General features: G+C 37.2%; 2 protein-coding genes across 3 annotated transcripts; one reads left to right on the forward strand and one right to left on the reverse strand.

Moving 5' to 3' along the window:
* Positions 1-3,578: 3,578 nt before the first annotated feature.
* Positions 3,579-14,699, reverse strand: ca7 (carbonic anhydrase VII). Of its 2 annotated transcripts, none has more exons than XM_061741800.1 (7): positions 14,571-14,699; positions 13,827-14,024; positions 11,435-11,553; positions 9,800-9,895; positions 8,727-8,789; positions 8,471-8,621; positions 3,579-3,836 (listed from the first exon to the last, which is right to left on the reverse strand). In XM_061741800.1, the coding sequence occupies exons 1-6, from the start codon at positions 14,605-14,607 to the stop codon at positions 8,478-8,480; spliced, it is 657 nt and encodes a 218-aa protein (XP_061597784.1). In that variant the 5' UTR covers positions 14,608-14,699; the 3' UTR covers positions 3,579-3,836; positions 8,471-8,477. The 2 variants fall into 2 exon arrangements, with proteins under 2 accessions (XP_061597784.1, XP_061597776.1); XM_061741792.1 differs by having other exon boundaries at positions 8,471-8,626.
* Positions 14,700-18,703: 4,004 nt separating this feature from the next.
* Positions 18,704-25,839, forward strand: nae1 (nedd8 activating enzyme E1 subunit 1). Its single transcript, XM_061741821.1, has 20 exons — positions 18,704-18,817; positions 19,177-19,280; positions 19,455-19,515; positions 19,627-19,657; positions 19,855-19,926; positions 20,428-20,507; positions 20,632-20,741; positions 20,863-20,972; positions 21,069-21,131; positions 21,241-21,304; positions 21,419-21,510; positions 21,611-21,670; positions 21,759-21,892; positions 22,049-22,124; positions 22,579-22,618; positions 23,242-23,328; positions 23,440-23,532; positions 24,323-24,437; positions 24,523-24,572; positions 25,346-25,839. The coding sequence occupies exons 1-20, from the start codon at positions 18,732-18,734 to the stop codon at positions 25,453-25,455; spliced, it is 1,638 nt and encodes a 545-aa protein (XP_061597805.1). The 5' UTR covers positions 18,704-18,731; the 3' UTR covers positions 25,456-25,839.
* Positions 25,840-26,383: the final 544 nt, after the last annotated feature.

Consider the following 26,383-nt stretch of genomic DNA (forward strand, 5'->3'; position numbering starts at 1 on the left):
ATATACATAACCCATAAAAGGTGTGAATATTGTTGGCAAGCTTTAATGGCCGTTCCTCAAAGATGACCCTGAAGCAGGTCAAATGCCATCAACCAGAAGAGAAAGGTGGTGTGTGTGTGTGCCTGATTTGGATGGGAATACTGAGTGTCTACACAACATAGGCCTAGATAACACACAGCTAAATAAAGCTCCGTAATGAATGAACACACACATGCCACTGTGGAGGTCTTCAGGGAAATACGTGTTAGATATTTCTGTAGTATGGTTTTATTTCATGACAGGGTGATGGCAGCGGATCATTGGCTCATGGACAAGTAGGGGGAGATATGAGCTGGCTTAGCATTTGTTTTGTGGTACATGTGCTGTTTGTATCCATGGCAACTGCACCATGGCCGTGTCGTCCGATTGCTCCACAGAATTGCCAACCATGGCAATATTGAGAAACTAAAAGTGATTTAGGAGTTGAGCATCCTGTTTTCAGCTTCAAAGCTGAAACGGAGGATGTGACTCAGTCTGTACGGCGACATAAAAAAACATGTTAGGAGATCAGATTTAGTTTGGATCAGATAAAACACTGCCTCTGGTTCAGTAGAAGATGTGATTTTGGCCTCTGCTAATAGAGGGAATATTTTTTTTTACTTTTTTTTAAAGACCATTTTCCTACTAAGACTCAGAAATTATTTTTACATAACAATTGTGCTTTAGTTCTACACCCATGAACAGCCTTATAGTCACTTATCTAAATAAATCAATACGTCTTTTTGTTTGTATTGTTTTTTTTAAATGTAATGAAAATCTAAAGATGATATCCAATAGTTAAGGATATTGTTAACACCTTTATACATTTTATTTTTAAGTACCCTAAAAACCCTATTGGAATGTTCAAAATCAGTCACGAGCTTGTAAACAAGTACATGTCTATACCCAAGAGCAAACTTGTTTGTCCATAACATTTCTAAATATCCCTTTTGAACTGAGAGGAACTTCAATTTTTTTTTCTTTTTTTTCCCTGTTTGTCCCCAAGGTTTTGTATTTCACAATGTTGCTCAAATGCTGCTGTGTCTGCAGGGAAAAAAAGAAAAGAAAATCACTATAATAAGCAAGTAGATATCCTGATGCTAAAAATATGACTGACTCCGTTTCTGAGTTCTGATGGTAATATCATATTACATGGTGCATCGATTGTAGACGAGGATGATGTGCCTGCTCAGGTATTCTCAGTCCCAATAAAGCTCACTGATGCTATTTTGGAAGGACTTTATGAAAATACATGTTAAATATGTTCAAATAGCAACCTTCATTTTTATTAAATAGCCTACACACTTACTTATTTGTTTATTCTTGCACTAACATCAGATTGGAACTAGACTAGTCTTGTAATGTAGGCACTGGAGTGTCACAGCCGCTGAGAGTGCATACAAAGGCAAGGTCAAGTGTTATTATTCAATATACAGAATAGCAAATCTACTAAATTCTATGTAAGCTTTGTTTTCACTTTATTCTGCAATTATCTATCTATACATCATTTAATTTCCTCAGTCATCTATTTTCCTATTTTTGTTTGTTGTTTTTTTAATGCAATTCTTGTGTGTGATGAAACATTGGTTCTGCTGCATTTGACACAAAAGGCAATGAATGCTGCCACCTGGAGGATGCTCAACTGAGTGAATACTGTTAACAGACCACGCCAAAGGAAAAGTTTGAATGCTTAATTTGCTGCAACAATTAAATGAACACTTTTTATTGTGGTTGGAGTTCATGACTTTTCCCATTAGTGAAATTGGGTTCTAATTGGATCATGTTTATTTATTTATTTTTTAACTTAACTACAGACAAATATTTTTAAAGGTATATCCAGTTAAAAATTACCGAACTATAGTTCATTTAATCGTTTTGATTAGAGTTGTTTTTTTCGTACAGATGAGAAAGAATGTTACGTGTAAGGTTTTTAAGCTCCAAACTGTATTTTGCCATCTGCTGGACAAATTCTGCAACTGCATGCTGAAGACAAACGCATCCAATTTAATACCCTCTTCCTCTTGTTGTAACTATATAAAAAATTGAAAATTTGTAAAAGCTGGAAAAGAGATCTGCTCCTTTATTCATTCAAATCTTAAAAACAATGTCAAATCATGCATTTAAGTTAGAATAAATGAAGGTTTTTATACACTTACACACTATGTTAGTTGCTTCATTCAAAGTTGCAAATGGATTGGTCAAAAAAGTTCAAGAAGCACATTTCAACTTAATTCAAACATGAAATGACCTTATAAAAGTGAGTAAGTGCATCACTTCCCTCAGTAGGCTACCTGACAGGATCTGAATATTGACATCGTGTCTGAATGAGCAGCTTGGTGTTTTTCTAAAATCTGTCACAGCTGTGATGTTACTGGCTGAGACTTGGCAAAACTATATGTGAAGGCAAGTTTCACCTTCAATCAACCTTCAATAAAGCATTACTCTGACCTGCAGCTGTTACATTAGGAAGTAACATACAGTAGACAAGTCAAGGAATGTTAGATACTGTTGACACTGTCTATGAAAAAGAGTCCGTTGAGAATTTGCTGTGGGGATATGACAGATGTTTCATTTCGTAGTTAAACCTTTTAAGACTTCTCTTATTGAGCTTAATTGTACCAGACAAATTATATAAAACCTTGTATGATCATCACAAGGTTCAGTTATTGCAACCCGTGCATGCAGAGTAAAAAGTCTTTTGTGAGAGGAGAAACCGCAGCTATATTCCATAGATGTAAATATTTGCCTGTACTTTTGCAAGACAAACCAGTAACTTGCTAATTTGTCTGGTTTTTAAAGCATTTTGCAGCTTAGGAATCAATGAGTGTTTGCAGAAGCACTACCTTGACTATGTGGCATACATTTATTCTGCTCATGCAACTGTTGGTATAACAACCTACCTAGTATCCATCCATATTGAAGAAAAAATAAATACAAACAAACAAAGAAACCACTTAGTTATTTAGACTTTTATTCCATTGGAAAATTATAAATTCAATACAAAAATATTTGTGCCACCCATGAATTACATTATTTATATTCTCCCAGACAGACAACATAAAACAATCTGCGGTACTATTTTTTGCTGTGTTCATGTTTTTTTTCCCTTCCACACTACTGCATTAGTAAAACCAAAGTCCAACGAATTCAACACCCAGCATTTCAAAAAGCTTCCACAACTAATCTGTGCAGCACTAAGGCTTCTGTTAGACATTTACATACATGACTGTTTATAAGAGTGCACATTACATCATTATATCCTGCATAGTAGAAAAACCACACCCAACTACCATGATGCTCCACGAAGAATTCAATATGACATCTGGATGACTTTTAGAGACAAAAATACAAATGTATTGTTTTTTTTCTATTGGCTGTTTCTGTAAGGAGCTAAATATGTGTGGAGATCATGACTTCACCACCAGGGGAGAGTGATACATAAGAAGACTGTTTATCTGTGGTAAGGTATTGGTCTGAAAACAACAACAGACTATACTACTGTAACAACTTACCAGCTGCCTTAAACTGTTGGTTTTTCAGTTGTAGTATTTTTTTCTTAATCTGCCATTGCTGTGCTGTTGTTGTAATATTGCTCAAAATAACCAATTGTATGCATCCCTTAATTATTCAAAAAATCCTGATGTGCAGTTCCATTTTATTTGTTTTTCAATTCATGACATTAGATGTTTGAGGCCCCATTAATTGGAGGAACGCACTTTCCTGCCTTTGAGAGGTTGGGGAGGCCTAAAGTTGTTCTCCATGCGCATCCTCTCATCTTCCTCTTCTCCATTGAACAGAAGCATTCTGAACTTCCCCAGCTGCAATGAGACAGAAACATAAAAGGCATTGATTTTCTTTTTGTTGAACAGTGTCAGGGTTTGACACTTCCCCCCCCAGTTTGAGTTTCAGTTCTGTCCCGCCTGTGTCCCATTGGCCCTGATTGTCTGCACCTGTGTCTCGTCGTGTCTCGTTATCCCCTCAGTATATCTGGTCTTGTCATTCCTTGTTCCCTGTCGGTCCGTACTGTTTGCTCCCTCCATGTCTCCTCGTCGTTTTTGGATTCCAGTTTTTGTTGTGCTTTGGATCCTGCCCAGCAACGTTTTTGGTTTTGTTTTTGCTCAATAAATCCTGCCTCCTGCTCTCGGGTCCTCAACAACCACACCTTGTGACAAACAGGTTCTGCACAAAACTGTTCTAACTATATACCATTGGCATGTCAAAGGATAACACTTTCATGATGATTATACAGCCATCTACTTATCAGTTACTACCAAGTTGCAGACATGGGTGATGTCTGAGGAAAAAAAAAAAAAGTTAGTGAGCACCAACTGCTCGCAAGTGTTTAAGTGCCAGCAACCAAAGAGCAAAGTGTAATTTAAGTAAGTATACAAAACTTCACACTGTGAAAGATAACAGTCACCACAGTAAGAAATTAAGTTCAACCTCTATAAAAAAAAGGAAAAAAAAGTGTCTGGGGTGAAGGAAGTCTGGGCATCCCTGCTGAGGCTGCTGCCCCCGCGACCCGGGAACGGATAAAGCGGAAGAAGATGAATGAGTGAGAGATGAATAAAAAAAGGACAACGCAAAGAAGAATCCAAGATGACAAAATCTGACATCTGGAATTAAAGCAGTCTGGGGCCAAAATTATAACAAAGATTATACAGCTGTCACTTCACGAGGATGATCTCCCTGGACACCAACGAGGATGAAATTCCACCGGACCCAGGTAAACACCCAGCATGTGCTTGTTTCGATAATTAAAGATTTTGGTGATCAATAATGCAGCATTCTGGATGCAGGGTTGTGGCTAGTGTTTACAAAAAGAGTGACAAATAATTCAAACCCAAGAACAGCACTGCCATGGTCAAGCATGGAGTTTTACTGATTTTCCATTGATTATAAGGATAGGGTATGAACAATCTTAAACATGGCTTACTTTGGATACACGGAAATTAAGTTTGGTAGGATGAATTCATAATTTTGATCCTTTAAGGTTATCAAGTTTTGTTTTTTATTAAATTAATGCAACATTCAAAATTTAGAAACCACTCACATTTTTACATCCCCTTTTTAGCACCATGTCTATTTAAATGTAGGGAAATTGGAACTAAAATAATGCCCTGTTGCATAATGACTGTTCCGTGCTGGGTCTGGATGAAAGCATTTCTCAGTTAAAGCCCTGTGCCCATGTTGTCATCCAACCATCACGATAATCTGATGAAAGGGATCAAGACTTGGCTTGGAGTTACGGATTGTGGGGCACAGTCGCACCTCAACCCCAGCTATGCAGCAGACATAGGTTTACAGACCTCTATAGTATAAGAGATCCCCACAAAGTGAGTTAGTGTGTAATGTAGAGATTGGCATCATTTGCCACGGCACCAGCTCCAGTCACAGGGAGACCTAGACTGGATGTGCAGACGTCCAGGGAGTCGGCTTAACTTGTCAACAACCTGGTGTTATCAGCCCTTAATTTTGATTAACTTCAGTGCTAAGAAGGTTGGATTAAAAAAGAAAAAAAAAAAAAAAAAAACCTGACCCCTTCAACTGGACCCATGTCAATTTCCTGTTCCAGCCCTCAAATATAGGAGGCCAAGGAAATATATAAACAAGAGAATAATGTCATTCTGAACCACTTATGTTCAACTTTGCTTTCTTTATATATTAAACCAAAAGATTCATGATGCCAAAAGAGCATAGCTTAACCTAATCTAGGCCAGGGGACATGGATGATTCAGCTGATTTTTCAATAGATGATTTCTATCGATCACTATTTAAAATCAGAAAAGACAATGACCCGGTTTCCCAGATCAGTTAAGTAGCTCTTAACAGCGAAAGACTTCCTTCAAACCTTCTTAAGGAGCCTGTGAAAGAAAATCGCGTTTCCCAGAGTTGCTCTTAGCTTAAGAATCTCTTTCATTAAGAAGGAAATGAAAGATGCTGCTGACCCAGTCTTTACAACCATCTTAGTGAACAAAGACTCACAGATCCAGCCGCGTCAGGCAAATCAATATCACACCAAGCAATGAGATATTAAAACAATGCACCCCGCACAAATGTTGATCTACTTTATACTTTAGATTTATGTTGTTTAGCATTCATTGGTGACAGCAAAGGGAGAAAAAAAAAGAAAAATAAGGAATAACAAGTGTGTTCCTGTATATGCTTTATGCATTACGCACAAATAAAAATGATCATCATGAATATCATTTATTTGATAATTTGGCTGCTATACAGCATGTTCTCGCTGCAAATCAACCGCGTCGCCGTGCGCGAAGCAGAACTGTTTTTATGAACACATTCGTGCGTCAGCACTTCAATCCCCTGGACGTGCTGTCGGACCGGGCTGTCCAGGCAGCGTGACACCGATCCTCCTGCGCCATGACCGAGAGCACCTATATGTGTGATGACAGGGAATTAGTGCATTGAGGAGCAGTGCTGCGTGTCTCCACCAGTGTTGTGCTAGTTACTGAAAAATAGTAACTAGTTATTTCATTAAAAAGTAACTCAGTAACTCAGCTACTTAGACCAAAAAGTAATGTGTTACTATGAAAAGTAACTTTTTAGTTACTTTAATAAAAACATTATTTTAAATGCTCCCATTAATGCCCCTCTAGCCTTCATTTTAGCATGTACTGTATGGATTTACATTGTGCATCGTGTTTCGCATTCTAAACAGTCTCCCCGCTTCTTATTTCCTGTGTCAATAACGTTGGTCGCTTAGCAACAAGCTAGAGAACGGCCAATGAGCTTCAGCAGCATAAGAACAGGAGCCTTTGATGAATCGTTCATTACAGACCTCAAATATAATAACCAAGGTAGCATGTCGGTTTATAAGAATCTTTTTGCCCAGAAGAAAAAAAGAGCGAAGACAACGGCCCATAACTATTTTCTTCTCTTGAAAAAACCCACCTGCACCGCGGCTTTAGGAGAAAAAGACGCTGCGGAGTCGGGATGCAGCGGCTCAGAAGAGCAGTGGAATACGTGCGAGGCGGTGCTGATCTCTGCAATTTGAAGCCCTCTATAATTGTAAAAAGAATTTCACTTATCACGGGTTCTTTTTGGAACATAACCCCTGCGAAAAACCAGGGATTGCTGTAATTCCAAGTTGCAAAACTCGCCTTCTTTTTGCTCGCCATGACCGTCATGTTTTTGAACGCACACACACTACGTTTCCTCTGGACTCCGCGTGTGGGGAAAAAAAGCTTCACTGTAGCCAGAAATAACGGAGTAACGAACCGTTTGGTAGCGGTAATTGCGTGACTGAATTTAAAAAGTAATGCGTTAGAGTATTAGTCCCAACACTGGTCTCCACACCCGCTGAGTGTCTCCACACATCCGCAAATACAACGTTGATAAATGCAATAGTGAAAACGGTCAAGCAGCTAAATAAACTTCAGAATATTTTTTTGAGGTGAAGGATTCTGTTTTAGTCAGGAGGATATGTGGTCCTATATGCTGAATGATCGTTAAGTTAATTTCTCCTTTCGTCCATCTTTCACATTTAATGAAAACAATACATTTCCTCATTATTCTCTTACCAAGACTACTTCTTATTTAGTTGCAGTCTTGTTTTCATCATGAAAAGGGGTCATTGAATTATATTTATCATCTTAATTTTTCATTGTAACACACAGGCAGCAGGGAATTAGTGCGTTAGGTAGCAGTGCTGCGTGTGAAAATGCGCTGATAGTGATCGGTGATCGAGTTGCCTGGCATAGATTGATTTGGTTTCAGAACCGGACAGCTCCTCCAAAGAGCTTCTGAAAGAGCGAAACTAAAGGACGGTGTTAAGAAGTCATCTGGGAAACACCCGTATCTTAGGGTACCTTCTTAGTTGAAACCTTCTTTGAATCTCTCTTAAATCCTTAAGAGAGGTTGGATCTGGGAAACCCGGCCAATATCCTTTATATTCAGTTTGAAGCTGAATTTTAAAGACCGCACTTAAAATGACAGAAATATAATTACAGATAGATGGCAGTTAACAATAAATCATAATGTTCATTTATGTGTTTAAGAATCAAGAAAATTAGTTAGTTTCCATCCAACCATTAACATCTGCTTATCCACAGTCAGGTCGTATCAAAAAATAAGTCAAAGTTACTCTTAAATGTCCTGTTTCATTCGTCTGTGCAGATGTTGGAAATGAAGATGCACCAATCCTGGCCTTTGGGCCTCTGCAAACATTATTACATAAACATTGACGCACTGAATTAATATTATTAAAATACAGAGACAAAAGAATTGTGTTTGATTGTTATTGTGATTTTGAATTAAATCACATTTAATGGCAAATTAATGGAGAAAAAAAATGTATAAGATCAGCCCATTGTCAGATACCTGATCCAGCTATTGAAATAATATCAGGCCTTATATCCAATATTAATATCAGTATCAGTTCATCCCTATTTGGAAATGTGATATGTACTGTGTTTAATATAAGAGCATTTACTTGTTTTTCAGACACAGTGATCGGGTCCTTCAGGACAATCCAGGTGACGCTCTCGTGTAAGGGAGGTGTAGTCAGGGACCCCGAGTAGGTCCAGTAGTGGAGGCTGCTGGGAAGGAGGCATCTGGGGTTGAAGCCTTTGAAATCTGTGAGACTGCCCTAAAATGAAAATGGAAAGAAAATAGATTTTATCATGTAGCAATAATGCGAAGCAAGCATGATCGATCTTTAATTGAAAAAGAAACAACAAATCACTCACCTTAAATTTGACCGTGTACAGAGCATCCGTTATCGTGTGGAGCCATCTGTGGTCGTCACCTGTCTTACATGAAGCATCCTTTTTAATACAGACTTGTTACATTTGAGAAGAATATGCATTGTATTTCTTTATTTGTGCACAAATGCGTTGTAGAATCACCAAAATATCAGGGGTCCATTTCACAAAGTGAAGTTGATTAACGCCGGGCAAGAGGGTTCAGTCGAGCCTTACTTCATACTGTAGCTCAAAGAGAGCCTGTTACCGTGGTAACCGAGTAAAGTAAACCTGGTCAAGAGCAGCTTTACTACAACAAACTGATTTATTTTCGGTCTCCTTCCGTTCATGAGGGTGACACGAGTTCACAAGTTGCTTTTTTGTCAGAAAGCCTATGATCCTATCCTTCCGTGCATCACAAATATCACATATATTCCCCACCTTCTGACCACTTCAGTGTCTGCTGTGTACACCGGTTTATATAGTCGTCTCTGTAGTACACCAGCTAGCAATGTATCGGTCATATGTCTATACAATCGGTGTACGTATATGTATAGTACATGTTCAGTTCTAGAAAACTAAAATAGGAAGATCACTTCCACTTACTATGGATTGTCATGGTAAAACACGGTATCGGAGCTCCATTGATGATGACTTTTTATAGTTGCGGTAACTCAGAGTCGAGATACTCACAGTTGATCAAACCAACTCTGAACACCTTCCTTGGAGCTGAAAATTCAGTCTCTGAACTCAGAATTAGTTGACTCCGAGTTCATTTTATTCTCTCAGAGTTTGTTGAACCTCCTTTGTGAAACAGGCCCCTACCGTGTCGTTTAGTCTAATAAAAAATGTTTTGTGGCCTATAGTTTTTCTTCAGATACTGAATCCCTACTTTCTTATCAGACTGTTTTTAGCATTTCAAATTATAAAGTAAAATATTGGAGCCTGACTGATTTGTTCTTAGAATCATTTGTTCAAGATGACCTAAAACACACTTCAGAAAATTTGCAGAAATGTAATCGAAAGGTACAAAGTGCTGAAAACAACTATGCACTTACAGTGTAGCTCTAAAACTGTACCTCTAAAAAGATGCCAAGAACAGCGAGACCATCAGGAGCTGTTGCTGCTTCTCCAAATGTCTTGTACTTAACAGCGTTCCAGTGAACTAAATGAAGCTAAAGAAAATAATAAAAATGAAAGAAAACAAGTTGGGGAAAAAAACTGAAAAAAACACAGACACACACACACATTTTGTTGTTGAATAAGATATATCATGTCATGGATTCAGACTATTAATCATTCCCATTTGCAGACAAAATGATATACTTGCAGTTGGGCGTGCAAGCAAATATGACTCGTTGAATTTTTTTAAAGGTTTTATAAAATCGGATCATAGTATTAAAAGAATAAAATAATAAATAAATGAAATGAAATAACCCTACCCAAATTGTAAAATCAACATGTGACACTAAACATTTGTTTAACTGATCATCAGCAGCTGCGAGCACTTCCATAAAACAGATGTTTTCATCACTTTGCTGGTCTGATGTATTCAGGGGAAGAAGAAGAGTTCACAGCTACTCTGCACTGTGCACTTTGCAAAGAAGTTCATAATAATGCCATTTCTCACCTCCATCTAAACACTTAACTGTGAAGAGGTGGTCACAGGAAAGCGCAGAGACTTGAAGTTCTTTGAGTTCTGCAATAATAATCCCAGTCAACTGTGCAGTAGGTCGTCGCGTATCTATGACATGTCTGTGCTGGAGATTGTAATTCTATTTGCTTTCATCAGTGGGGGCAGCAGCATCAGAGCCAGCGACCCAAAAAAAGTGACCAAACTCAAAATGAAGGCTGGCTCTGTGTTAGGAACTGCTCTGGAGCTCCTGGAGCTGATTATGTAAAAGAATGTTGCATAAACGACGAAATATCGAGGGCAACGCTGCACATCCTCCTCAAAATTCAGTGATCAAACTATGGGATCTAAATAAGAGGCTCCTTTGGGCTCAAACAATGACAGTATTGGCAGTGTGTTCACCTTATTACTATTTGAACTAATAATTTCACTTCATGGATTAATAAAGTATTATATTGAATTTAACTGAATTCAACTTCATTTAACTGAACAGGAGTTCAATCTGTCTAAATTGAGAAATATTATGCAAATGTTTAAAGAAAATATATTCCAGACAGCTCTTAATCTCTCCAGCAGCAGATAACCCAGCAAGGTCAGCCCAAGATTGGCTCACAAAAATGTAAAAAAAAAAAATCTGTGTCATTCAGTATGTACAATGTTTACATAATAACAGTACTATCTGAATTTGATCGGTCTAATATGTAATTAGACTGTTATTTTAAAATGAGATTACATCCTCTTGTGTAAAACCTTAGAAATTAAAAGACTTGGTTTCTTTTCCAAATGGCCATGTTTGGAAAATATGGGCAATAAATCTATCCTGTTCTTAGCCATATAATGCATATCTTTTTGTAGCAAAGCGTTTATTAACATAACCCTGTTGTTAAAACGTCTACAGGAGGCCATAAATACAAAACATAAAAAGCTTCTGCTCCATAGCAAGATATCACAAATCTTGAACATCAAAAGACACGTGTTGGTTTAATTTACTTATATACACGCTTCCATATACACCTTACTACCATATCTATTTAGTCATAAGGCACTAACACAGTGACGTATTCAAATACAAAACCCTCACCTCTGAAGCATAGCCATTTCCCCCAACAGTGTGCTCAGAGCCATGGCATCCTTTTCCACCCCAGTGGAAGTGAAACTGTTTCAGTCTGTAGGGGTTGTCAAGAGGGCCTCCTCGAATCACTGTGGGAGATAGGATAAGAATTGTTTTTAAATGTATGAAAGTCATACGCATACATCTACCCACACCCCTAGCAGTCAACCCGTCAACACCCGGAGGACTCGATCAAGCTTCTCATTAAATCTGATGCACCACCTGCAAAACCAGTTCATCAGAGCTCACGTACACAAGATTGACATGATTTTGAAACGCAAACAAGGTAATATACTGTACATAGGTTTCATCCAGCTCCCACTGAATTCTTACAAGAAGAAACTTTGACAAACGTTTTTAAAATAACTACTGAAATCTGTCAGTGTACATTTGATTGACAAAGGATTACTAGATCTCTTTTCCTAGCATGAGGCCTGCCATCCAGGAGTGGCGTCACTAATAGGATTGCCTTTGCTGCAGGTCAACTCCCTTTGCTGCAGCTACATCTGCTTGCAATAAAAGCCAGTGATCTGTCAAATGTGGGACCGTTTGTGCCTCATACAGTGGCAATGAAAAAAAGATTAAATCAAATCTTGTCTAATTAAAACAAAGTGATCGAGCTCACATGCTCTTGTTTTTATTGAACCCACCCAATTAACATTTCCAATACCAGATGAAAAAATTATGAGATCCTGTAGACTTATCACTCAGTGGACACTGATTAAAGTCAGTAGTCAGTGAATTATTGAAATTAGTGTGGAGGTGAGGTGCACAGCTACTCTTATTAATAAAAAAGGACTCATTCAAGTTTGCTGAATAACCTTAAGAAATAGAAGTCAAAAAACACCTTTGCTTAAGTGATCCATAGCTCACAAAAACCTCTGATACACTGCAAAAACAACCCCTCAAGAAATAAGTAATATTCTATAAATCTAGTCAAATTTCCCTCATTTAAAACAACATATTTGCCAATGGGGTAGTGAACATTTTTCTTGACTCAAATTCTTAAAACTAGCTAAATAGTCTTCTAATCTTCTTGAAACAAGGCTTTTTTACTCGCTTAGAAATTTGTTTTGTCAGTGCAGTATTCATTAATTTGGGGAAAAAAATGTGCTTTAAAATTCTAAATTAAGGACAGCTTTGGTTCTTGCTGGCTCACAACATGCTAAATATGTTTATATATATATATATATATATATATATATATATATATATATATATTATATATATATATATATATATATATAAGGTTATCACATTTATGTGGTCTTATCCTCTGCTGCAATGATCAAAACAGACTTGTTGAGTCTAATTTGAGTGTTAGTCATTGTGATGGTACTGACATCATTTGACAAAAAGGACACAGCAGCAAACATCTGATTAACTAAGCTGCACCTGGACAAAGCAAACGTCTTCTTTTTTGTTATGAAAAAAATAGCTACACTTTTGAAATAAAAACAGTTTGCAATACAACAGGCATCAGGTGTGAAGCCAGCCACGCAATCTGTGCAATGACCTGATTAGAGCAAGTTCTATTTATGGTGTGCTGAACCAAGCAGTAAAAAGTAAAATAAGCGTGTAATGCTATAAATGCTGACCTTGGTAATGTTATGACTAATGACAGCTGCAGGAAAGTCATTTTAGGTGTGAATGGTCTCAATTGTCTTGTTTGTTATAAAGTCTAATTTTAAATGTGATATTGTCAGTGTACACATTAATACATCACAAAGTGATAGCATCAAGGTTAGTAGATTTTAACTATAGTGATAACTGGAAGATATTAAAAAAAGATGACAAATGAAATGATTCCTACGTTTTTAAGTTCCCATTTCTGGAAATATTTGTTTGCTCCTTAAAAACCACATTGAGGTGATCTGCCCACATTTCTATATTTAACATTCATAGTAATAGCAGGGTTGTCAATGTGAGGCCACCCAATAATAAAAACAAAGACCGTGATAACCACTGAGATCACCTACAGGTTATTATACATTTTGTCCTGTAGGCAGATATTCATACAGTTAAGTGTTGCCTGCACGTTCTTGCAGCCTAATCACTGGGTTATTTTCAACCTTTTATTAAGGACAGCTATACACACAGTTTTCTCTTTTTAAAAGAAACTCTACTATCAGCCTACATTCTTTAAGTTTTTATCATAGCTTTCCACTGCATCTGCAAGATATGATTGTTGGATTAACTTTGAACTCTGACTCCACATAGATAAAAACTCTGGTTCTGGATTTTGCAGATGTAAAAACCAATACATAGGCTTACTCTGTGTACTGTAGATGTGGCTTTTTTAACTGCATCGCAGTTACACTTGTAAAAACCCTTTTTAAGACTTGTTTTTCCTCATCCTCACCTGAACGATCATCAGTGTCATCAAACTCCACAACTACAGAGTGGCCATTATTGGAAATGTTGATGGAGATGCACTGATCATAGTTGATGACAATGGGGCCCAGGCTTTGATCATATGAAGCTTGAAGAGGGATAATGTCAATGGGGGACTGACGGTCTCCTTCGGCAACGGGGTAGTTTTTAAGCCATGCTGAGGGACCTTAAAAGGTCGAATAAAAAGTCAAAGTCATAACATATTCACCAAAACACACACAGTAAACAACTTCAGAGAAATTATTGAATAAGTAGGTAACATTTAAATAAAAATAAATCTTAAAGTTAAGTAAGATAAATCTCTGACAGTGACAAACATTTTGTTTTGCCAATCAAGATGATTGAGGATGGGACATCAAATCGCAATTTACAATTAAACATATCAATAAAATCGTACATTACACTGGTCTGGATGGAAACAAATGAGCACAACAGACAAATAACATTCACAACACTGGATATTGATAACCCAATGACAAATGTTTTCACTTAGGAGTCCAGGACAAAGTCATTCGCATACCGTCGGGTTAACCTGACAGCAGTCATCCTGTAAAGTCCCAGGCTAATCTCGCATTACCGGCCATTTTATCATTCACTCCTCTGGTTAGACGCGCAGTGCGTGTCAATAACTACCAAGAAACCGTGATTCATTTCATGTGGTAAAACGGTGAAGACTGTATCGAGAGATTAAATTATGTTTAAAATATATTACCATCCTCCTTTCCGTATCCCCAGTGGTTTCCTGTCATATTTGTTGTTTGTGGTCCAAGTACAGCTGAGCTTTCTGAGGCGTTAAGATGTACCGACGGTGCGCACGTGAAGAGGACCGGAGATCAACCAGTGACGCTCCTGATGAATTACCGGTGAAGGGGAGTCAATTAACCCGATTGGATATGCAGACACCCTACGCAGTCATGCACGCCCATACATATATAATATATATATATATATATATATATATATATATATATATATATATATATATATATATATATATATATATATAAATTATTCGTTTTTCGGTAGTTATATATTTCGTATTTCTAGTTATATATTTAGTATTTCTGTTTAGTATTTCGTTTGCACATTGCTAATTTTTTATATTGTTCTTTTTTAATTATTTAGCTGTTTATTGGTTATTTTTATTTTTTATTTTTGGTATATTTTTTTTTTATAAACCTTTTCATACTTCGTGTTTTTTTTGTAAAATTGTTGAGAGTGTGTATGTTTGCTGCTGCACAAGCAAATTTCTCCACTACTCTATTCTATTCTATTCTATTCTATTCTATTCTATTCTATTCTATTCTATTCTATTATATTATATTATATTATATTCCATTCTATATATATTTTTCATTCATCCTCTATATATATATAGATAGATAGATAGATAGATAGATAGATAGATAGATAGATAGATAGATAGATAGATAGATAGATAGATAGATAGATAGATAGATAGATAGATAGATAGATAGATAGATAGACAGATAGACAGATAGATAGTTAGATAGATAGATGTGGGATTGTAATGTTATTGTACCCTACAAATCATACCAGTTTACTGAACAACATATTATCAGACTAAAGATGCTGCCAATACAGTGATGAGTTTGAGTTATGTAAAATATTTGGAGATGGTAATGACTTTCATACTGAAAGGAGATGTTTTCATGAAAAACACACACACACACACACACACACACACACACACACACACACACACACACACACACACACACACACCCACACACACACACACACACACACACACACACACACATACACACACACACACACACACACACACATATACTGTTTCACATAATTCTACCATACATGTGGTAGAATTAAGTATTGTTTCAATTTGTCCACATCTCTACTCAGGTACTTTATTCATCCACTACTCATGAATGTTTTATAAATACAGTGTCACTGGGATCACATTTTGCAACAGCAACCCACATATGTAAAGTACATGCACAGGCAAGTGTATAAAGTAGCAGTTATGCTGGAGGCATACACACACACACACACACACACACACACACACACACACACACACACACACACACACACACACACACACACACACACACACACACACACCTCTAGATAATATTACACAAAATAAAAAAAAACAAAGATCCGAACAAAATGACTCTGCAAGCAAAAGTCAGTATTTAGTGTTATGGATGGATGGGAAATGTAAGACTGGTAGAGAATACAAAGAAATGTATTTTTAAAACAAAGGAACTAGAGAAAGAAATCAGTTATTTTCAATAAGCGATTGTGATCATAATTTAATTCAAAAGCAATATCTGTAAAAGGCTGTGTTCCAGGAGCAGTTGTGGGCAGAAGACCTCCAGGTGGTCAACATGTAGGAAATTATTGAACTCTTTACAGTTTTTTTCGATTGCTTACACACTAAAATTAAAAGTAGTACACTATTAGCAAAACCTTACACTCAAGAAGCAAAACATGAGCCCATATCTGCACAACTATAAGCACATTGTCAACCTCACACTTGTTGCAAAACTCTACACACAGTGATTTTCAAAACACTAAACACACTAAATGTACATTAGACACAAAAATCTATCATAAAGTCACTTCTTTGCAATACCAAAGCACTGACTGTCAAATTAGCACACCGTCCAACCAGTTGGTTCAACACAGTCATCAGGTGTGCAAACACTTGTTTGCTTAAATGTAGACACACCAATCAGGTGTATCTACACTATAGAAAGCAGCAGGTGAGCTCATTGGTCTCCAAGCACAAGAGTCAGAGCAAGACTACAGTTTTTCTCGATTGCTTTGACACATTTTGCACATCATGGGTCAACTTTATCTAATGCTCACACCTTCTTTGCACAGCAAGAGTCCTCTCTGGCGAATCGGTTAACTATTTCTCATTGCTTTCACACAATTTTCTTTGACTTTTACTGTAATAAACTTTTCAAAACAGTTACAGTAACACACTTCTCACAAAGAGACACAAAACATAACTGATTTACCATGGCAACACATTGCAGACACTTTGTAGCAGCCAATTGGAACTGCTCTCTCAATTCTAAAAAATGATCAGCACCTGTGTGAACTCTCTTTGCAAAACAAAGCAAGTAGTCCTAAACCTATCAAAGAGGTCAATAGCTTGAAGTTGACACCAAGCATGGATGGAGGAGGACGTGGACGAGAACATGTGACCTGATCGTCAGGCCCGTGTCGACAATGCGTAATTTTCTTGTATTTTTATTTTTTTCATATTTACAGGGTTTCATTTGATTGTGTTTCATTTACAGTACTTTCTTTGACAATTGACCTTTGTTGTACTGCATATTGAACCTTGTTATTTTGATTGCTTACAGTATGTGCATGTGACAAGTACTGCAATAAATATTTTTCTGTCAGAATCTTGACATTTTGTACACAGTAGAACAAATGTAAATCAATGGTGTTGACAGGAACTTCAGCAATACAAAAACAGATCTACAATATTTTACTGTATACACATTTTCTGATTTTACTGTAAATACTCTGTGACAGTATATTTCTAAGTTATATAACTAAGTTAGAGTGCTCAATACAAAACCCAAATTGTAGTATGTTGTCAGTTGTAAAATAGTCAATACTATGAGGGTGTTGAACAAAAGTTGATATTGATAGCTGTGGTTTCAATTTTGTTATCCATTGTTACAGTAAATAAATGAGAAAACACACATGTTCAATTGACAAACAAATTCTAGGTTTTGATGGAAAAGTTTGGTTTTGATGGATGTGTGACAAGTTTTGAGAAAGTGGTGTCATTCTGCAAACATAAAGTGTTTTGGTTATTTCAGCTTCTGTTAAGGGCTTTGTGTGAGCTGTTTTGAAAAAGTAAACTGTGAATGGAAAAATGGGCCAAAACGATCAAGAAAAACTGTATATTTGTACTTTGTTGATAGTAGCCTACTCTAATCATAGGGACGTAGAAGTGCTAAAAGTGTTTTAGGTTTATCACAGCAGAGTGTAACTCGTGCAAACAGAGTATAGTAATGTGAAACGTGTTTGTTTCATATGGTAACAAAGTGTGGTTTTTAAAAAGAAGTGTATAGTTTTTACAAGCATGTTTAATTTTGCAAAGGATCTGTAGTGTTTTGCTAATTTGGTGTGTTGTTGTGCTAATTGTGTGTAGTGTTTTGAAACCACGGGCCCTGTTTTGAAAATCATGCTTAGGCAATCAAGAAAAACTGTAAAACAAAGATAGGGGGACTCAGATATTTCTCCATCTAAACTGAATATGGAGGCATTTCAATGTGTCAAAGGCATTAGTATCCAAAGCCCAGCTAAGGTTGGAATATTAATAAAAATGATTTAAAAGTACCCAAATGAAAAGGAAAATGCAAACACTGAGATGCAAATAAAATATTAAAAGTGACCCACAGTACCACCACCAGAATGTGTTAATCTGCCTACATGCATACATGAGCTAATTATCATCAACCAGACATACACGTGGAACCACAAGCAGATGCAAAATGATATAAGATGTATGTAGCATACAGTAAGAAACGATTATAGGACCCCAATTATTTCTCCAGGGTTTATGGTTGTCTTGGGTCTTTTTCAGACCCCCCAATGCAGGGACCTCTCCACAGGAAGGACCTACAAATATTCCGAGCTTAATTGTTATGTTTATGAACGTGTAAAACAATGTTTACATTGTGTCTTAGATTTTGTGAATAATATTTATAATTGTATTATTTGAAATAACGAGAACAAAAAAATATTATACGTTTACAGACAAACCCATCGCATTCATTTGTATCGAAAGTGCTTATGTGGAAATCTGCGCATGTGTCGAATCTGTCATTACGGAAGTAGAAATAGGTCAATGAACGGCTCTCATTGGAAAGCTACTATGGCAGCTCCCAAAGCCTGCAAAGCCCCCAAAGAGCAGAAATATGACAGGCAGCTGAGGTGGGTTTCAACAACTGCATAGTTTTTACAAAATAAATGTGTATTTAATAGCTCAAATATCACAAGTATTGCATGTGTGTGGTCCCAGCAGGGACATGTGTGAGGATGCGCTGCTAATGTTAGCCTTCCTATTATTTCATGCAAACATCCTTTACTATGGTGAACAAGGTGGCTCAGGTTTTCTTTCATGTGTTGTTCGTAAATTAACTCTGCCAGCTTTTCAATTTAGAGCCACTAGCCTCTCATATCCTATGGGGGTGGGGTTTAATAAGGGTTACAGCAGAAGAATATGAAGCATTTTAGGCTGTCCTTTTATATATCGTCTGAGGATGTGTCTTTGTTGTGGTTTATGCCTTCAGATTGTGGGGAGACCATGGTCAAGAAGCACTGGAAAATGCACATGTGTGTCTCATCAACGCCACAGCCACTGGGACAGAGATACTGAAGAACCTAGTGCTGCCAGGTAAAGCCTGAATTATGGTCCTGCGTTAAATCGACGCAGACCCGACGCGTTGCCGCGTACCTTACGCCGTAGCTCTGCGTTGGTGTAACGCGGAACCATAAATCAGCCCTAAGTGGACGAGGTCAGCTGCTGATGCTGAAAGCATCTGCCTGACTGAGTTGATCTATTTCACAGGGATTGGAGCTTTCACCATTGTCGATGGGCACACTGTGTCCGGGGAAGATGCAGGAAATAAGTAAGACTGTTTTTTTTTTTTTTAATTTATTTTTTTACAGCTGACACAAGTCTAAAATTGGGTTGCTACACATTTATGTTGAACCGCTGACTTCTTCACTTGATTTTGCAGCTTTTTCCTCAGCCATAACGGCATTGGAAAGGTAATTATACCTGTAAAGCAATTTATCAAATTGATGTTGTTTGATATTTTTGCTTTATTTTTGCACACATACATTTTATATCCTTGTATAAGTTTAAGTGTATTCGTAAGGTTATTTTTACATGGTTATTAAGAAGAAAAAACTTTATAACGTGTAATAATACAGTCTTGGTCCTTGTTGTGCATTTTATGTTGTAGAACAGAGCACAGGCTGCCACTGAACTGCTACAAGAACTAAACAGTGATGTATCAGGAAACTTTGTTGAGGAGGTTGGTACTTTTTTATTTATTTATTTTTTATCTTTTTCTTTCCTGTAGCAGTTGTTTTCACTACATAGGTGGAATTTCACTTGTAAACAATAATAGTCAAGTCAATTTTATTTATAAAGCACATTTCACATTACAAGCATGGACTCAATGTGCTCAAAAATACATAAACAAATAAACAAAATTACAAGTTTACAATAACAGAAATAGATAACGATTATGACAAGAGAAAAAAACAATAATAACAACCATAATTCCATTTTAACAAAAGTGCAATCACCCTGCCAACCATGAGTTTAGGCAAACGCCTGTGCAAAAGGGAAAGTTTTATATGCATATAGCTTGTCATTACAGTTAACAAATAAATATAACAAAACCACAAAAAGTATATAGAGGGTTGAAAGAACATACAACCTATAAATGAAAGATGTTGTACATTTTGAATCCCTCTGATAGTGATTGTTAGCTGTGTTTTGATATTTTATAATTTCTTCTTTTGAACAGTGCCCAGAGAAGCTTCTGGACAACGATCCTGAGTTTTTCCACAGGTTTACGATAGTCATTGGTGTCCAGTTGCCAGAAAGGTATCAGATATTATCTACCCATCAATCTTTACAGAAGCGGTAGCTGGATTAACTCAATTTGTCATTATTTACTTTTATCCCAAAATAACTAATCAGATTTTTATTTTTCTCCAACGTTTAACAGCACATGTTTGAGGCTTGGCTCAGTTCTTTGGAGTGCATCAGTTCCTTTCCTAGTTTGTAAAACGTATGGGCTCATAGGCTACATGAGGCTGGTGGTGCAGGAGCACACAGGTTAGTAGCCTTGACCGTTTTTTTGTTGTTTTTTTTTGTCCAAACTTAACTTTTTGTAATTTACTTTGAACAACCGCCCTGTATAATTAATTGAATCAAATTATTTTGCTTATCTCTTTAGTAATTGAATCTCATCCAGACAATGCTTTGGAGGATCTTAGATTAGATCAGCCTTTTGATGAATTTAAGAACCATGTTAATTCCTATGACCTTGACAGCATGGACAAGAAGGTATGTTCTTCATTTGGACATGCACCTCAGTGTTTTTAAACTTTTGCATTTTCAAAAAACAACTGATGTGTCTTTCCATTCCTTATTATTCTGTAGGATCACAGTCACACGCCATGGATTATCCTTGTTGCTCAATACCTCGACAAATGGCTCAGTGAGGTATGGATTTGCATCGACAAGATTTTAAACAAACACTCCATCACTTATAATTATCCACAAGTGTTATTGTTAACAGTTAATTTCAGCCCTTTTTTGTCTCTCTTGGCAGCACAACTGTCAGCCACCAAAAAATTACAAAGAGAAAGAGGCCTTCAGACAAATTATTCGGGAAGGTATCTGTGAAACTCTTGTTTGTTTTTGTTTTGTTTTGATTTTTGTTTGTAAGCCCACAGACTTGACTGTTCCTATGATTTGGTGTTTAAACATTTTTTTCCTTCCCTTTTCAGGTATCATGAAAAATGAGAATGGTACTCCAGAGGATGAAGAAAACTTTGAGGAAGCCATTAAGAACGTCAATACAGCTTTAAATCAAACCAAGGTGCCAGATCTCATATGCTCTGTAGTTATCACCTTATATCTCAGCTTTTGAAGCCTCTGTCAGTCTTCTTCTCCTCTTATAATCTGTCATGTCAACACAGATTCCCCGCACTGTTGAAGACCTGTTCAATAGTGAGCAGTGCAACAACATCACAGCACAGGTTGTTGCTTTTTAATATCTTAAGTTATTTAAAAGAAACAGTATTATTATTATTTTTTTTAACTGTTGATTATGTTATGTTCACTTAGACTTCATCGTTCTGGGTGATGCTTCGAGCTGTGAAGGAGTTTGTTCACAGTGAGGGTAATGGAAACCTTCCTGTACGGGGAACAATCCCAGACATGATTGCAGACTCTCAGAAGTTCATCAACCTTCAAAACGTGTAAGTGGGGAATATGTGGGTGCAAGCTATAAGCATAACTTTGTTGAGAGCATGAAAGTGAGATGGATGCACAGCAGCAGTTATTTTAACCAATAGTAAATCTGTTTTATTCTCTTTAGTGTGTAAATTGACATTTATTTTTGTGTTTTACTACAGTTACAGGGAAAAGGCTATGCAGGATGCAGCAGCTGTTTCGAACTATGTAGAGTCTCTGCTACAGTCTGTTGGAAAAGTATGTTGCAAACTCAAGTACTCTGACAAAATGTAGTAATATTTTGTCTTTGAAACCCATTTACAATGATATATGGTTTTGAAAATTGTGGTATTTATTTTGTTAAATTATCAAACGATAACAACCTGCTTCTGGGAAATTTATCCGGAGCACATCTGGACACCACCCTACAAAGATCTGACTTAGCAGTTTGCATTCATCAAAAAATCAATTTGTGTACCATTGACATGTTTTCAGACAAGTTTAAACCAAATTTGATAAAGTTAGAACCTTTTATTGTCTTAATTTTGACTTTAAAATGAATATTTTCCGCAAACATGATTGGAATTTAGTTGTAGCATTTAATAGATCCTTTAACACCCTGAGATTCCAAATGTATTGACCAAATTTAATTGGTTATTTTACAAAGCATTTGATCCAACCGTTTCATGATATGGATCTTACTTTTCTCTAGTCACCAGAAAGCATCTCTGAGATGGACATCAAGCTGTTTTGTAAGCAATCTGTTTTTGCTCTCTCTCTCTCTCTTTTAAATTCCCCTGTCTTCATTTTTTTTTATATTCATTCATGGTCACTGAGGTTATTTACATCCAAACATAAGTCACATTAGATTTGGTGGTCGACTTATACAGACTTCTAACAAGATGGCAGCAATCTGACCGAAATGCTTCAACAAACAGTCCTTTATCTACACTTTCTGCACACTTATGAAGTTTAATATCTTTATTTCTGGAGGAACTCTATCTACTTTACAACTCCAGTGCAATTTTGAGTCCTGTCAGATGTTAAAAATAGCAGTTTATTTTCACATGGTGCCATTTTGTTGCAAATGTTCCTTTCTATCTTTAAACGTCTTTGATTCGAGCCATTTTGGTCCCAAACAGGAGTTTACACTTCTACTATCTAATAATACACCTAGGTATTCCCTTAGTGCTGGTGATCATATCTGTAAATACTTTGCGACCGCATTGTTGTCTAGTTTTTTGTTAAATGAACAGTGACACTCGCATGTCATGAGTGGTTGTACATACATTTCAATCCTAATGTTGAATTTATGTCATTGCTACACCTGCAGCATATCTTTTCCCTGACTGATGAGATTTGTGTCGGTGTTTAGGTAAGAATGCATCCTTCCTCCGGGTGGTGCGCTGCAGATCTCTAGCTGAGGAATATAATGTGGATTCAGTAAATAAAGATGAAATCAGTAAGTCTGATTTCCTCGTCAGCTCATCATGTGCAGAAGCTATCTGTTGTATTGTTTGCTCCTCTGATGACATGAAGAATATTCACCTGATAATTGTAGTTGTCTTTCCAGCCTCATGCATGGACAGTCCAGACAGCGAGATGGTGTTCTACCTCATGTTTCGTGCTGTTGATCGTTTCTATCAGCAACACTCCCGCTACCCAGGTACCACAAATGTTTCTGAGAAAGAACTTTCTAGAAAAACATGAATCACATCAAGTTGAAGTACTACAACCTGACAAAATTTAATGGCATTTCAGCATTTGATTAAAGTGGCACAAGGGACTTTTATTTATGTTTAAATATCCATTTCATTTTAATTCAAAGGAATATTTGCTTTAAAAAGCTTTATCTAGCTCTCACAGTATGCCATCCCGTCTATCAACAAAAACCAGCCAAAAGAACTTTGGACTCTGTTCCAATCATCTCCTGATGATCATTTTATGGCACTATGTCATGCATCAACAGTAATGAAGCTATATCGAAGAGGTGCAATAGACATCGCAGCAGAGGCAACAAAGATTCAAGAAAGTAATCATGACGAAGAACATGAGCAAATGAAAAAGCAGCTTAACCGCTTCACCTGTAATGGGTCTCACTGAGCTTTAAATTCCCCTTCTGCTTCTTTAAGGTGCAGATTCGTACCTGCTGGATGTTTTTGCTGAGATCAACGTATTCCTTTAGGTGGAAGAGCATAATAATGGCAACAGAAATGTTTAGTAGATGATGCATACAAATTGGGCCATGACCAATAAAAAGCTCTGTCGAGACTGGTTTAGTCTTGAGGCAACTGCAAGGTGTGATTCTCTGAATGATAACACAGACTGTACAGAAATGGCTTGTTATTTTCCAGCATATGCGGTAGCGTAGTCTTAGTTTCCTCCTTCCTGATGCCAAATACATAGAACATTTTATTTGTCTAACTGTTTTTTGTCTTATTTGTCTTTTCTGACAGGAGTGTACAACTACCAGGTGGAGGAGGACATCAGCAGCCTGAAGCTGTGTGTCAACAGCCTTCTGCAGGAGTACAGCCTCAATGTCAACATTAAAGATGACTACATCCATGAGTTGTAAGTCCTGGTCACTGCTGCACGGACTCTTCACTGCAACTAGCAAAGAATGTCCTATTAACCCTCAACTGTTTTACCCCCGCAGCTGTCGGTATGGTGCAGCAGAGCCACACACAGTTTCTGCTTTTTTGGGAGGTAAAGTACACACTTTGATAATCCTTTTACCATAGGTTCTTCTACGGTGGCCGACAAGGGCCAAACGCACTGCAACGGCCTAATGCGTCTCAGTTAAGGAAAACGGCTTCAAGTACAGAAACGACTCAAATTCACAAACTCAAAACGAGGTACAAAAAGAGGAACGTGGAGCAAATGAAAAAACGTGCTGCAAAAAACAAAGACAAATGCAGCTGACTGTAACCTTAAAATATAATAAAGAAACGTCTCGTAATGTACAGCGTTGTACAGTGATATAAACCACATTATATCACATTACCGTTCCCGCTGTATGTTTAAACCATGGATGTAAACTCTGTGGTTCAGTCAGCTGTTCGTTCTCTCTCTACATCCCGTGTGTCTGTCCATTGAGCTGTTACGCTGAGAGCGCCCCCTGCAGGTTTGGTAACCGGTTATGAAGTGTTTTTCTTTTGAAGATGGTTTCTTGTTTTATATCGTTTTGTGCTTTGCATCGTTTCTCTATTTGCAGCATGTTCGATGCTGCTGCATTTGTCTTTGTTTTTTGCAGCACGTTTTATTCATTTGCACCACGTTCCTCTTTTTGTACCTCGTTTTGAGTTTGTGAATTTGAATCGTTTCTGTACTTGAAGCCGTTTTCCTTAACTGAGACGCATTAGGCCGTTGCAGTGCGTTTGGCCCTTGTCGGCCACCGTATTCTTCCCCTCCCCACCCCCATCCCAACACTGCTAATAAATCAAAAATGACCGTTAACCTTTGTCACTATATTTGTCTAGGGTCAGCAGCTCAGGAGGCCATCAAGATCATCAGCCACCAATTTGTACCCTTCAGCAACACGTTCATCTATAATGCAATGTCACAGACCTCAGCAACATTTCAGTTGTGAATACTGTTACTCAAACCTGAGGTTGGCGGCAGAATCATCTGGAAAAAAATGGTGACAGGATTAAGTGACTTTAATAAATCCATCTGTAAAGATAATGTGGGTGCTCACAAGCAGAAGTACTTGTGGTGGGAAAGAAAAGAGGGAATCGGGCACCCATGAGGATTTTCTTTTAACTTTCCATTTCCCTTTTGTTCTGAAACATTAAACAAATCTGAAAGTGAAACTTGCAAATTCAAGACCTTTGTACAATATCTTCATCTGTGGTTTTGCATTACAACTTAGCTGCACATTGTATATCTATATCCCAGCTGTTTTTGTATTTTGTTAGGAATAATATATGTTAAAACATGTAGCCTTTAACTGTCCATGTTGACATAAAAAGATTCAACAACTTGAGTGATTGTACACATTTTCGTGTTAGAGGTGGCAACGAAGTGTATTCAACGAACCATTTGACATTTGTTAAGTGGTCAATATTGAGCTTATGAACGAACTGGGGGGCCTGTAATGTCCTTAAGCAGGGTTTTGTTTAGAGTTGTTCATCTAGGTTTGAATGTTTTCTAATTGAACACCAGGGGGCGCTATTCTTACTGTTAGGACTACATGACCAACATATCCCAAGTCACAATCTTGACCAATGACCTATGAATGCAAGCTATTGGATACATGCTGCTTTTGACGTAATCAAGTGGATGATGTTAATCATTAACCAGTATGTTGTATCCAGGCAGCAGTGTGCATTAATATAGAGGACACTCCTGCATAACCAGCATGGTGTGATACCAGTCTAGCTGGAGAATTATGAGAGTCATTATGATGTAACTGTGGGCAAGATGAAGTTTTCCTTCTTTTTTTTTTCTCTCTCTCCTCTGAATGGAAATGTGGCTTCAGCTGATCTCACTCCCCCAGTGTTGCTATCTGACACACA

Source organism: Cololabis saira, chromosome 2 (genome assembly GCF_033807715.1).
Source record: "Cololabis saira isolate AMF1-May2022 chromosome 2, fColSai1.1, whole genome shotgun sequence".
Taxonomy (NCBI): Eukaryota; Metazoa; Chordata; class Actinopteri; order Beloniformes; family Belonidae; genus Cololabis; species Cololabis saira.

Coding starts and splice junctions, on each gene's coding strand:
- ca7 (XM_061741792.1), bottom strand. CDS start 14,607: ATGACAGGAAACCACTGGGGATACGGAAAGGAGGATG. Junction 14,025..14,570: donor GGGATACGGAAAGGAGGATG/GTAATATATTTT, acceptor CGACCTTTTAAG/GTCCCTCAGCATGGCTTAAA. Junction 11,554..13,826: donor TGACACTGATGATCGTTCAG/GTGAGGATGAGG, acceptor TATCTCCCACAG/TGATTCGAGGAGGCCCTCTT.
- nae1 (XM_061741821.1), top strand. CDS start 18,732: ATGAACGGCTCTCATTGGAAAGCTACTATGGCAGCTCCCAAAGCCTGC. Junction 21,305..21,418: donor CAGACAAATTATTCGGGAAG/GTATCTGTGAAA, acceptor TTCCCTTTTCAG/GTATCATGAAAAATGAGAAT. Junction 23,533..24,322: donor GCAACACTCCCGCTACCCAG/GTACCACAAATG, acceptor CTTTTCTGACAG/GAGTGTACAACTACCAGGTG.